At 50.2% G+C, this 14,017-nt stretch overlaps 1 protein-coding gene across 6 annotated transcripts in view; it reads left to right on the top strand.

Annotated features, from left to right (window-relative positions):
* TELO2 (telomere maintenance 2) overlaps positions 1-14,017 on the top strand; it is an 83,655-nt gene that overhangs the window by 21,881 nt on the left and 47,757 nt on the right. For 5 of the 6 annotated variants that reach the window (XM_054041955.1, XM_054041953.1, XM_054041956.1 and 2 more), the window contains exons 13-17: positions 7,808-7,899; positions 10,327-10,443; positions 11,178-11,249; positions 11,923-12,093; positions 13,036-13,127. In XM_054041955.1, the coding sequence (XP_053897930.1) occupies positions 7,808-7,899; positions 10,327-10,443; positions 11,178-11,249; positions 11,923-12,093; positions 13,036-13,127 (544 nt within the window). The remainder of the gene's footprint in view (positions 1-7,807; positions 7,900-10,326; positions 10,444-11,177; positions 11,250-11,922; positions 12,094-13,035; positions 13,128-14,017) is intronic. The other variant, XM_054041957.1, reaches the window with a different exon arrangement.

Below are 14,017 nucleotides of genomic sequence, written 5' to 3'. Positions count from 1 at the left end.
GCGTGAAACTGAGTCTAGGGCAGTGGCACTGAATACAGGTGTGATGGGTTGTCACCCCTGAGGTGCAGTCTGGAAGCTGTGGGAATTGCATCTCTTTAAGACACGCACACAACTAGGTTGGGGACACAGCTAGCCTCACCCAGGCCCTTTTATCACCCAACATGACAGCAGGTAGCACCACTCACCCAGACTGGGCTATCTGAATGCAAACAGCAGACCCCAGCCAGTTTCCCAGCTCCTGAGGCACGCACGCCCCTCTGTAGTATAAACCCGAAATTATGTCTACTTGTACTGCACAGGGATCTGCACAATGTAAGCTCATTAATATGTCCTCACCTTCCTCAATGTGGAGAGGAATATGCACATTTGTGGTAACCAACCTGAGATTTTCTCCCAGACAAGTTACTTAAAGGCACACAGGTTTAGGTTAAAATATAAACAAGTTTATTAACTACCGAAACAGGCTGTGTGTGTGTGGTTTTTTTTTTTTTTTTTTTTTTTTTTTTTAGGGATAACAAACAGATTCTCTAGTAAATAAAACCACACACTAAGCCTAAAATCCTAGAAAGATAGGATATGAATTAGCAAATTCCAACCCTGGCTTATTATACAGGCAGGCTTGCAGATTCTTAAGGGATAAGCTGCATTTGTTCTGCAGCTTGGGATCCCCTCCCCCATTCCAAGTCTTTCTTTAGGAGCTTCTCTCAGGTGTTCAGTTGTGGGGAGTGAAGAAGAATAGATGTCACTTCCTGCCTTGTATAGCTTTAGAATATGGAGGGAACCCTTTGTTTAAAAAACAGTTCCCAGCCCAGTTTGTGGAAAAATACATGCTCCCACAATGGAATCCAGAGTCATGTGGGCTGGTCACATGTCCATTGCAGAGTCATAGCAGCCATTACTCACATCGTTCAACAAAAAAACTTCAAAACAGACTTCACAGAGAAACCACAGAGCTACAATTCATTTGCAGATTTAATACCATTAATTTGGACTTGAATAGGGACTGGGAGTAGCTGGCTCACTACAAAAGCAATTTTCCCTCTCTCGGTATTAATACCTCCTCATCAATTATTGGGAGTGGACCACATCCACCCTGACTGAATTCATAGAATCATAGAATATCAGGGTTGGAAGGGACCTCAAGAGGTCATCTAGTCCAACCCCCTGCTCAAAGCAGGACCAATTCCCAACTAAATCATCCCAGCCAGGGCTTTGTCAAGCCGGGCCTTAAAAACCTCCAAGGCAGGAGACTCCACCACCTCCCTAGGTAACGCATTCCAGTGCTTCACCACCCTCCTAGTGAAAGAGTGTTTCCTAATATCTAACCTGGACCTCCCCCACTGCAACTTGAGACCATTGCTCCTTGTTCTGTCATCTGCCACCACTGAGAACAGCCGAGCTCCATCCTCTTTGGAACCCCCCTTCAGGTAGTTGAAGGCTGCTATCAAATCCCCCCTCATTCTTCTCTTCTGGAGACTAAACAATCCCAGTTCCCTCAGCCTCTCCTCGTAAGTCATGTGCTCCAGACCCCTAATAATTTTTGTTGCCATCCGCTGGACTCTTTCTGATTTTTTTCCACATCCTTCTTGTAGTGTGAGTCCCAAAACTGGACACAGTATTCCAGATGAGGCCTCACCAATGTCAAATAAAGGGGAACGATCATGTTCCTCGATCTGCTGGCGAAGCCCCTACTTATACAGCCCAAAATGCCGTTAGCCTTCTTGGCAACAAGAGCACACTGTTGACTCGTATCCAGCTTCTCGTCCACTGTAATCCCTAGGTCCTTTTCTGCAGAACTGATACCTAGCCATTCGGTCCCTAGTCTGTAGCAGTGTATGGGATTCTTCCGTCCTAAGTGCAGGACTCTGCACTTATCCTTGTTGAACCTCATCAGGTTTCTTTTGGCTCAATCTTCTAATTTGTCTAGGTCCCTCTGTATCCGATCGCTACCCTCTAGTGTATCTACCATGCCTCCTAGTTTAGTGTCATCTGCAAACTTGCTGAGAGTGCAGTTCACACCATCCTCCAGATCATTAATAAAGATATTAAACAAAACCTGCCCCAGGACCAACCCTTGGGGCACTCCGCTTGAAACCGGCTGCCAACTAGACATGGAGCCATCCATCACTACCCGTTGAGCCCGACGATCTAGCCAGCTTTCTATCCACCTTACAGTCCATTCATCCAGCCCATACTTCTTTAACTTGGCGGCAAGAATACTGTGGGAGACTGCTTTGCTAAAGTCAAAGAATAACACATCCACTGCTTTCCCCTCATCCACAGAGCCAGTTATCTCATCGTAGAAGGCAATTAGGTTAGTCAGGCACGACTTCCCCTTGGTGAATCCATGCTGACTGTTCCTGATCACTTTCCTCTCCTCTAAGTGCTTCATAATTGATTCCTTGAGGACCTGCTCCATGATTTTGCCAGGGACTGAGGTGAGGCTGACTGGCCTGTAGTTCCCCCGATTGTCCTCCTTCCCTTTTTTAAAGATGGGCACTACATTAGCCTTTTTCCAGTCATCTGGGACCTCCCCCGATTGCCATTTTCAAAAATAATGGCTAATGGCTCTGCAATCTCATCCGCCAACTCCTTTAGCACCCTCGGATGCAGTGCATCCAGCCCCATGGACTTGTGCACGTCCAGTTTTTCTAAATAGTCCCAAACCACTTCTTTCTCCACGTAGGGCTGGTCACCTTCTCCCCATATTGTGCTGCCCAGTGCAGCAGTCTGGGAGCTGACCTTGTTCGTGAAGACCGAGGCAAAAAAAGCATTGAGTACATTAGCTTTTTCCACATCCTCTATCACTAGGTTGCCTCCCTCATTCAGTAAGGGGCTCACACTTCCCTTGACTTTCTTCTTGTTGCTAACATACCTGAAGAAACCCTTCTTGTTATTCTTAACCTCTCTTGCTAGCTGCAACTCCAAGTGTGATTTGGTCTTCCTGATTTCACTCCTGCATGCCTGAGCAATAGTTTTATACTCCTTCCTGGTCATTTGTCCAATCTTCCACTTCTTGTAAGCTTCTTTTTTGCGTTTAAGATCAGCAAGGGTTTCACTGTTTAGCCAAGCTGGTCACCTGCCATATTTACTATTCTTTCTACACATCGGGATGGTTTGTTCCTGCAACCGCAATAAGGATTCTTTAAAATACAGCCAGCTTTCCTGGACCCCTTTGCCCTTCATGTTATTCCCCCAGGGGATCCTGCCCATCTGTTCCCTGAGGGAGTCAAAGTCTGCTTTTCTGAAGTCCAGGGTCCATATTCTGCTGCTCTCCTTTCTTCCTTGTGTCAGGATCCTGAACTCGACCATCTCATGGTCACTGCCTCCCAGGTTCCCATCCACTTTTGCTTCCCCTACTAATTCTTCCCTGTTTGTGAGCAGCAGGTCAAGAAAAGTTCTGCCCCTAGTTGGTTCTTCCAGCACTTGCACCAGGAAATTGTCCCCAACACTTTCCAAAAACTTCCTGGATTTTCTGTGCACCGCTGTATTGCTCTCCCAGCAGATATCAGGATGATTAAAGTCTCCCATGAGAACCAGGGCCTGCGATCTAGCAACTTCTGCTAGTTGCCAGAAGAAAGCCTCGTCCACCTCTTCCCCCTGGTCTGGTGGTCTATAGCAGACTCTAACCACGACATCACCCTTGTTGCTCACGCTTCTCAACTTTATCCAGAGACTCTCAGGTTTTTCTGCAGTTTCATACCGGAGCTCTGAGCAGTCATACTCCTCTCTTACATACAACGCAACTCCCCCACCTTTTCTGCCCTGCCTGTCCTTCCTGAACAGTTTATATCCATCCATGACAGTACTCCAGTCATGTGAGTTATCCCACCAAGTCTCTGTTATTCCAATCGCATCATAGTTCCCTGACTGTGCCAGGACTTCTAGTTCTCCCTGCTTGTTTCCCAGGCTTCTTGCCTCTGTGTATAGGCACTTAAGAACTCCTTGATCGTCCCTCTTTCTCAGCATGAGACAGGAGTCCTCCCCTCTTGCGCTCTCCTGCTTGTTCTTCCTCCCAGGATCCCATTTCCCCACTTACCTCAGGGCTTTGGTCTTCTTCCCCCGGTGAACCTAGTTTAAAGCCCTCCTCACTAGGTTAGCCAGCCTGCTGGCGAAGATGCTCTTTCCTCTCCATTAGGTGGAGCCCGTCTCTGCCTAGCACTCCTCCTTCTTGGAACACCATCCCATGGTCGAAGAATCCAAAGCCTTCTCTCCGACACCACCTGCGTAGCCATTCGTTGACTTCCACGATTCGACGGTCTCTACCCAGGCCTCTTCCTTGCACAGGGAGGATGGACGAGAACACCACTTGCGCCTCAAACTCCTTTATCCTTCTTCCCAGAGCCACGTAGTCTGCAGTGATCCGCTCAAGGTCATTCTTGGCAGGATCATTGGTGCCCACGTGGAGAAGCAGGAAGGGGTAGCGATCCGAGGGCTTGATGAGTCTCGGCAGTCTCTCAGTCACATTGTGTATCCTAGCTCCTGGCAAGCAACAGACCTCTCGGTTTTCCCGGTCGGGGTGGCAGATAGATGACTCAGTCCCCCTGCGGAGGGCGTCCCCGACCACCACCACCCTTCTCCTCCTCTTGGGAGTGGTGGTCATGGAACCCCCATCCCTGGGACTGTGCATCTTTTGCCTTCCAGTTGGTGGAGTCTCCTTCTGCTCCCTTCCCTCAGATGGGTCATCAAGTCCACTCTCCTCATTAGTACCTGTAGAGAGAACATGGAAACGATTGCTCACCTGTATCTCCATTGCTGGTGCGTGGACACTCCTCTTTCTCCTTCTGGAGGTCACATGCTGCCAAACCCCTTCACAATCCTTCTGTCCCTGCTGCGCCTGCTCTGAATCTTCAGAACATTGTGGCTGTAGAAGCATCTCCTGATGTCTGTCCAGGAAATCTTCATTTTCTCTTATGCAGCGCAGAGTAGATACTCGTTTCTCCAGCCGTCGAACCTTCTCTTCCAATATGGAGACCAGCTTGCATTTTGTACAGACAAACATGGCACAACCTGTGCAGGATACAACAGCTAATCGCTCACCTTCTATATCACCGTCCTCTTAAGAGCTTCCTCAACTGTTGCAGGAACTACTCAGAGGAACCTGCAGATGAAAGCCTCAGTGAGCTCTCCCCAGGCAAACTCCCTCTGTTAGCCTCTGCTGTTCGCCGCTCAGCTGGTTCGCTGCTGACTGCCCTTATATACCAGTCAGGCCCACTTAAGGCCCACCTGAATTGGCCTTGTCAACACTGGTTCTCCACTTTTAAGGTAACTCTCTTCTCTTCATGTGTCAGTATATTTATGGCTGCATCTGTAATTTTCACTTCATGCATCAGAAGAAGTGGGGTTTTTATCCACAAAAGCTTATGCCGAAATAAATCTGTTAGGGCTAGTCTACACTGGCAATGCGAAAGCACTGCCGTGGTAGCGCTTTAACGTGAGTTGCGTGGTCGCTCTTAAAAAAACCCACCTCAACGAGGGCGTGGCTCCCGGCATTGGGGGACTGTTTACACTGGCACGTTACAGTGCTGCAACTTGTTGCGCTCAGGGGTGTGTTTTTTCACACCCCTGACTGTGAAAGTTGCAGCGCTGTTAATTGCCAGTGTAGACAAGCCTTTAGTCTTTAAGGTGCCACCAGACTCCTTGTTGTTTTTGTGAATACAGACTAACATGGCTACCTCTCTGATGCTTAATCACAGATCCATCAGCAGGGGAGTTGGAAATAAGAAATTTACAATTCACCTGAAAGACAATTGGCAGCTCACTTATGCCATGGAACTGCCTGACCCCATAACCCAGGAAAGACTTTTCCAGTACAAAGGGTCAGATTTATAAGGGGGAAAAATGCCTCTAGATACCTTTCTTCCCCACTCCCTGCTTGAAAGACAAAAGGACATCATTGAACTGGGGAGAGTGGTATTGGCCTGGAGTTCTTCCAGCCAGTATAGACAGTTGTAAACTTTTGGGTGAGAGAAACCTTTTTGTTTTTAAACTTACTAGCCTTGGTAAAGCTTAGGAATTAGCTTACATGCTTATCATATTATTTTTTTTTGTAACCAATTCTGACTTTTATGCCTTATCACTTGTAAATCACGTATTTGATCTTTCTCAAGTTAATGAACTTGTTTTACTCTTTTATCTAAACCAGTGTGTGTGTTTGAAGTGTTTGGGAAATCTCAGCTCGGGTCAGCAGGGCTAGTGCATGTTCATTACCCTTTGTTGAAATGCTGGACTAATTTATGAGCTTGTACCCTCCAGTGGGCTAGTGAACAGTACATTTCTGGGGGGCAAGGCTGGGACTGAGGGATATGTGGGTGTTTCCCTGTATCTGTTCATGGATGGCAGGGCATATCATTTATGTATTCAGCTGGGAGTGACTTTGCATGCTGGTGGCTGGGAGTGAACAGAGCCTGTAGGGGTTTGCTGTTTTATTAGCAAAGCAATCTAAAAGGCATCCCAGGCTAGAGGACACAACAGTTCAGGTTGCACCCTGGGGAATGTCACAGCTGTGATCCTGCTAAGTTGGGGGTGCCATCATTGAAATGGGAAATTAATTTACACACTCACTTGAGGTTCCTTTCCCTGCATCGGGCTTGCGTATGCTTGACTGCTGGGACTGACTGGATTGCACTGGAATCTCAAACAGATCCTGGCTCTGAGCATAGCTGGACCACCCCAGTTGCATGTCCCCTTCCTCTCAATGTCCCTTCCAGTCCTATGATGCTATGATCCTCCTCCTCCTCCGCCTCCTTTCATGCAGTGGCCTGTGACTTAGGCTCCTCAGAGGTGTCCCCGGTGCTGTGCGGGATGGTAGTGGGGTCTTCACCAAGTATATCATGCAGCTCTTTGTAAAAGCGTCATGTCTGCGGCTCAGTACCAGATTGACTGTTGGGCTCCCAAGGTTTCTGATATGCCTGCTGCAGTTCCTTCACTTTCATGCAGTGCTGCCGCTGATCCCTGGCATCCCCCTTCTCCTGCATCCCCCGCGCAATGTGTTCATAGCTGTCCATGTTTCTCTGGCTGGTCTATAGCTGTGATTTGCATAGCCTCTTCTCCCCACAGGCCCAGGAGATGCACTATGGCCTGGAGTGGATCTGGAACATACAACCAGCGTAGTCAGCTGGGCAGTTGCATACAACAGTGGAGATCTGCTAGGTGTGCTCACCAAGATGGACAGTCAGGAAAAGGCATTTCAAAAGTTTGCAGGGAATTTAAAGGGTGATGGGACTTCTGGACTCCGTGAACTCCACTGCCCTAGAGGTCACGAAGTGTGACTGGAGTGGTCAGTGTTGAACATTCTGGGACAACTGCTGGAGGACTGTTAGGGTCATCATAGATGTCTACATTCACACTGTTGACCTCAGTACACTGACCATGGCTCAATGCCACTTGGAGAAGTGGAGTCACTATGTCGGCCTAATGGAGAGCTTACGTCGGTGGGAGACAAATTTAAGCATAGACACATGCACAACTAAGCTTACACAAGGCAGCTTATGTCGACCTAACATTGTAGTGTAGACCAGGCCTAAGTAACCTCAGTTTAGTTTCTAGTGTCTGATCTTTCTGCTGAGTTGGTGTTTTCTTCCTGATGGAAGAGACTAGTTAGAGCAGGGGAGACTCGGGGCCATACAAACTATCTCCCTGTCTATCCAGGTTCTTACACTAGATGCTGAATTTCTACATCTGGCCTTGGTTGCAACTTTCTCTTGAAGAGCAGGAAGGGAGGGGATATCTCTGGGATTCTTGCTAGTAGAAACATTGTCTCAGCTGGTCAGCAGAACTGAAGTGGTTGGTTTTTGTTTATCTTTAGTCCTAACTGGATCTGAAGACATGGACAAGTGGGAAGCTACAATGAAGGTTTTGGAGAGTCTGATTCGAAGGAATTCAGCTACTACAAGAGAGGTAAGGCCTCATGAGCTGTTCCAATGGGCTTTAGTCAGAGGGTTGCCATCTTGGCCTCAGAAGGAAGCTAGGCATAACACAGTGCAAGACGGTAACACATAAAGAGCGACAGACCAGGCTGACTTGCCCTGGAGTTGGGACAGACCATGGTGATGGCAGCTGGCTCTTCTTGTCTTTTTTTGGAATCCTTTTGCAGTGGGAATGGAGACCAGGAGACAGGTAGAGCCTTCCAGTGAGCTTCGGGTTGAGGAGTATATTGGAAGTGGCACACTTTGTCCAGGGCGAGCAGAGCTGCCTGTGGAGCAGTTTTGAAGCCTAAGCAGGTGCAGCAATGCAAATCAGAAGACAACAAAATGTCTTTATGCTTTCATCAGACCCATTGTGTTCCACTCTTTCTGGCTCCTCATCAAGAGATGTTTGGGGCAGACTAGTCAAGATGCAGAGCCTGGGTGGGCAGAGAGAAATTGGGACTAGGGGGTGCTGATGCAATGGCTCTTCACCATGGGTCATCTGCAGGGACTGAATTTGGATCTTTTCAGTGCCAAAAGCATGGGCCTCTACCAACTGAACAAGAGATGTAACTGGTAGCAGTTGTAAGTTCTTATTCTGTTGTGTGGGCTGGCCACCAAGGGCGGTAGGTTTGTAGAAATTTTGGTGGTGTCCAGAACGCTCAGAGCCTCCCCCTCCCCCCCCCCAACTCTGCCCCCCACCTGCCTAAGGCTCTGGGATGGAGTTTGGGTTGGGGGAGGAGGTCTTGGGTGCAGGCCCTGGGTTGGGGCAGGGAATTGGGGTGTAAGACAGTTGAGAGGTTGGGGTCTGAGGTGCAGGCTCTGGGATGGAGTTTGGGTGCTGGGTGCAGGCTCCGGGCTGGGGCACAGGGTGGGGGTGCAGGCTCTGGGAGGGAGTTTAGTTGTAGGCTCTGGGCTAGGGAAAAGGGTGGGGCTCTGGAGGGAGGCTGGCTACAGGCTCTGGGCTGGGGCAGGGCCTGGGGGTGTAGGTGGGGGGTGAGGGCTGCAGGCTTTGGGACAGAGTTTGGGTGTAGGCTGGGGGTGCAGATTCTGGGAGGGAGTTTGGGGGCCTGGGAGGGGGTGGTAGGTGCTGGGGGGGGGGGAGGGAACTGCCATCACATGTGGCTTCCTTCCTCCCCTGCTGCCTCTCGCCATAGCCTCACTGGGGATGGGGGCAGGGCCGGTGCAACCATTTAGGCAAACTAGGCGGGCGCCTAGTGGTTGGGGGCGCCTAAAAGCCTGCTCAGGCAAGGAGGTGGAGTGGAGGTGAGCTGGGGCGGGGGTGCATGGGGAGGGCCGCCCGCAGTAATGGGGGGTGGGGGGACGTGCACAGGGGATCACCTCCCCGCCCCAGATCACCTCCACTCTGTCTCCTCCGCTGAGCACACAGCCCCTGCTCTAAGTCTCTTCCAATCTGCGCCGCAAGCCTGCGAGGGGAGAGAATTAGAGCGGTGCCGGTGTGCTCAGTGGAGGAGGTAGAGCTGAGTTGAGCTGGGGCGGGGTTAGCTGCCGCGGGGGGAGTCTCCCTAGGCGGGGTTAGCTGGGGGCGGGGGAGGGGGGGCGAAAGGTGGAAGTTTCGCCTAGGGCGCGAAACTTCCTTGCACCGGCCCTGGGTGGGGTTGCCCCTTGCCCAGTGTTTGCAGGAGTGGTGGCTGCAGGGGAGAGGGGGGTGGATCACAGGGTCAAACACTCACCGAAGCCCCAGCAGCTGCTCAGGTGAGTCATGGAGGTCCACTCCAGATGTCTCCCGCCGGAAGCCCCCTCGGCGTCTGGTGTCTGGGGAGGGGAGGGCTGCCAAGCACGTGTGTGCTCCCTCTCCCTCCCCCTCTCCCTCCCCCTCTCCCTCCTGAGGTACAGTAGCAGCAGCAGCTGCCTCAGCCTGCTGCTGGCCTGTAGCTGCTGGCAGTGGAGGCCAGGGAGAGCTGTGCGGCTTTCACTCAGGCAGGGGCGCTCCGGGGGTGGGGGGTAGGCAGGGGCCAGGAGAGAGACTCAACTCCAAACATTGGTGGAGCCCGGCCCCCAGCCCTGAATATTGCTGGAGCCCGGGCACCACAAGAGAATATAAGTCGCCGCCCCTGCTGGCCACTAGAGGGATCACTTACTGCACACATGCACTGTAGGTTTTACTGAGGTGTCTTTTCCATTCTTTGCCACTAAAGTTCTTCCAAAAGCCATGTTTAAAAGGGGCATGGATGTCAACCAAGTGGTTAGTCACTGCTTTGAGCAGTCCTATCTCAGTGGCACCCTGGCTTGTCATGTCCTCTGCTGTGTCTGATAGTCAGGCCCTGCCTCTTCATGTCCAGTCCTCTCAGAGGCAGCCAAGATGAAGTTTGTTTCTGCATCTTCCTTTGTAAACCCTCAGGAGAGGGAAGAGCTTGCTGCCCAGCAGGTGGCCTCTCTGCTTTTGTATTTTGTGCAGGTGAGCATGGAGCTGGCTAAAGTACTGCTGCACCTGGAGGAAAAGACCTACATAGAAGGCTTTGTGGAGCTCCGTAAGAGAGCCCTAGTGGCTGTCACCATCACAGATCCAGTACCAGTAAGTCTCTGTGCTTCTCCTTCCTCGTAATAGGCACAGGCTTAAGGATTTGAGCAATTGCAGCTGGTGTCTCTTGCTGGCATGGCAGAAGCAGTTTCCATGATGGCAGGCTGGATGACCCTTTAGGGAGCAGGCTGAGTTTGTGTGAAGAGCTGTCCTGCCTCCTCACTAGCTGGGCCATGAACTGGAACGAGTATCTGCATTGGGATGATTGGAGCCAAGGTGTTAGAGGGTTAGTGGCTGAGAGGGAAACTCTGGGCTAGAGATTTAGACAATTGAAATGATTGGATAGGAAGTGTCCAGAGGTGATGGAGAAATGTGAGTGTGTCTCAGGGCAAATTAGCTAGCCTTGGGCAAGTCCCATAGCCTCATTGTGCCTCAGTTTCCGCATCTGTGAAAGGAGACTTCTTTGCTTCTGAGACGTGCTAAGGTTGGATTAGTTACTGATTGCAGAGCACTTGGAGACCCTGGGTGGAAGGTGCTATAGAATGGCAGAATCATGTTGGTAGGTATTGGCTTCCTCTTGGGAGGATGTGGCAGTGCAAGTCCCTGAATTTCCCGTGCTCGGATGGTGGTTCTCCCCCATTTGTGGATTTTCCTGGTTTATTACTAACAGGAGTTAGGATTTCTCCTCTTTAGAACTCCAGCCCTCGGGGAGGAGTTGGGAGGGGTGGGGGGAGCAGGCTTCTTCCCCAATTATTGGTTCATGCTCGTTATTCCCTGGCTTGGTGCAGGTGGTGCAGTATCTGACCTCCCAGTTCTATTCCCTGAACTACAGTCTCTATCAGCGCATGGACATTCTGGATGTAAGTGACTCACCTCTTCCTTCCTCTTTGTTCTCTAGCTCCTCCCCTTCCTTTTACCTTCCCATCCATGAGTCCCCCTGTTGCATCAGACCTGTCTCTGAGAGAGGAGCTGGGGTAATCCCTAGACTCCTGATTAAAAAGGACAATGGGGCAAAGCAGGAGCAGCCTGGGGGAAGCTGTTACGTTAACATCAGTTACTGCCCTTCATTTCCTGCCCTCAAAGGTTAACGCACTGTACAGCTGTGATGGGAACCAGGGAGGAAAGAGATAGCAACGCATAGGCCAGGATGGTGACCACTTGTCTGGAAGCAGACAGTGTTTTTTAGGGAGTTTACTAAAATTTCCTGGTGCTTTTTCAGTCTACTGCCTGATTAACTTCTTAACCAGGCACCCTCCCCATGCTGCAACCCCACTTCACTTACTGTACCTAGAGAAGGAGCCGCTGTCTGCTTTTCAGCCTGGACAGGTAAGCTCCTCCGCAGAATACCCTCTGCAGCATCTCAGAGGCACTCGGTTGCCTCAAACTTCTGGGGTCAGTCCTTCCACCCTCACTTGAGCTCTTTTGTGCCCGCCCTATTCCCACAAGCTCAGTGCAGGTGACTGTTGCTCTTAGTCTCTTTGTTAGGGAGAAGGAATTGTTGTCTTCTAATGGAATCTCTTTCCCTTTATCTAGGTCCTAGCTTTGGCTGCTCAGGAACTCTCTCAGCCCCAGGCCTCTGGGAAAAATAAACCCTGCAGCACCCAGAGTCCCTGCATCCAGACCGTCTCTGGCAGTGACAGCTCCCAGAACTGGAGAAGGATTGTGGATGAGAGGATCAAAAGCAAGACACACCGTTTGGCGAAGGTGAGGCTAGGTTGCTCAACAATGGAAATACAGGAGCACCTCATACCACAAAGCAGAGAGAGCTGCAGTAGGGCTAACTCTGAGAATTGCCAGAATCCTATCTAGGCCAGGGACCAATGCAGCATCATGAAAGGGCTGGGTAACTTGGTTTTAAAAAAAGAATTCCACAGTCTTCTGCGTCTCCTTGGCAGGGGACTGCATCCAACTCCTTGAAGCACTTGCACCCCCACTCCTGCCCCATGTTGGGAGGGGACTGTCTCTATATCTTGAACTCCCTGCCTCACATTGGGAGCTCCCAGTCTCCACTCAGTGCTTCCAGTCCACAGAGCTGCCCTCTGCCTACCCCCATGACGGGGCTGTAGCTCCACCACTCATTTCTGAGCCCCTTCCTCCAGTCCCATCCTGGGAGCCAACCACCTCCATTTTGTATCTCTAACCCCCATAGCTTCCCTCTGTCTTGCATTGATAGAAGTTGTTGATTAACTCCCAGAGCTCCTTTACCTCCTGTGCTGGGAGGTGAGGCTCAGAAGTGAGGCTTATCTTGTGCATGTTGCTTTGCTTCCCCTCAAGTTTTCCCCCTCCCATACCACAGGGCTGGACCCAGACTGTGTAGAACTCCTCAGAGATGGGGATGAGGAGGAATTGGAAATGGGGAAGCCAACTCTGGGGAATTTGACTCAAGCATGCAGTGTTGAACCAGTGTAGGCCCAGCTGGTAAATGCCAGTCAGGGGCAATGTCAGGAGTGTAGGAGAGCAGCAGTGGTCGGTCAGGACACTGCAAGGTACAAAAGACACTTCAGTGCTAAAAAAAAAAATGCTACTACGGTGCTCTCTGCAGCAGCTAGGTCTGATAGCACTGAGGAGTGAGGTCGTGTAACCCCTTCAGAGGCACTTACTGCAGCTGACTGTTTCCTCTCTAAACCTCTTTTCTCTTTTGGACAGGGTCAGTCTCTAGTGGAACCAGCTTGTGGCCCAAACAAATTCAGTTCTTTAGCTGGACATTTCTTCTTCCCCCTGATTCAGAACTTTGACAGGTGAGATGGCAAGTGCCTTGGGGTCCTGACTTACCAAGGGACTATGGCAACACATGACTGCGAGGGTGGACCTTGACCTTGCTCTGTTAATGTCATCAGTGAATGAACTGAGACACAGAGAGGTGAGGTGACTTTCTCAAGGCCCCCAAGGGAGTTGGTGCCTGAGTCAGGAATAGAACTTCTGGAGAGCCACATACCAGTCCACAACTCAAATTCCTAGGCTCTGTATCTTCCCAAAGTGACCATAATACAGCAGTGAATTGGGACGAGGGCTTGTGTTTTCAGAATTAACTAGGGATTTGGGAGCCCAATTGAGACAACTTAAAGGGGCCTCATTTTCAGAAAGTGCTGAGAACCTGCCCTCTGAAAACCAGGATGCTCTAAGGTGTGTCAAGTTGGGCATCCTGAAATGGAAGCACCTAAACTACTGGTCACTCTTGGAAATGTATGCCTAGTTGAGCAAACAGCTTTGCAGCAAGAAAATGTATGCTAACAAGCAGGGCTAATGGAAATAGCCTTCTTTGTAAGCCTAAGTGTGGTGTTAGTGCTGTTAGCCAACCCTTCTGGAGCTGGATTAGAGCAGACCAGACCTTGCATGAATTACAGGTCTTGTTATCCCATGTTTGGAGTCAGTGAAATTGGATCTTGAGCTATTCCTGGTCTGCTTATTGGAGGATGATAAAATGGAGGCTAGATGCTTGCTAGTCTGCACACACACTGGTGGGTTTTTCCCTCTTAGAGATTTATTGTAGCAGGACGGCTCTGCTGTAATGGTTCATATCAAGGCAGCTTCCTTCCTTATTTTTTTTTTTTAAACTACAGTACATTCAGAAATATCATAAATAATACTAGTTGTCAGAGTAACTGGACAAAGCTTACTTGACTATAAT

Source organism: Malaclemys terrapin, chromosome 10 (assembly GCF_027887155.1).
Source record: "Malaclemys terrapin pileata isolate rMalTer1 chromosome 10, rMalTer1.hap1, whole genome shotgun sequence".
NCBI lineage: Eukaryota > Metazoa > Chordata > Testudines > Emydidae > Malaclemys > Malaclemys terrapin.
This window is presented reverse-complemented; position numbering and strand designations above follow the sequence as displayed.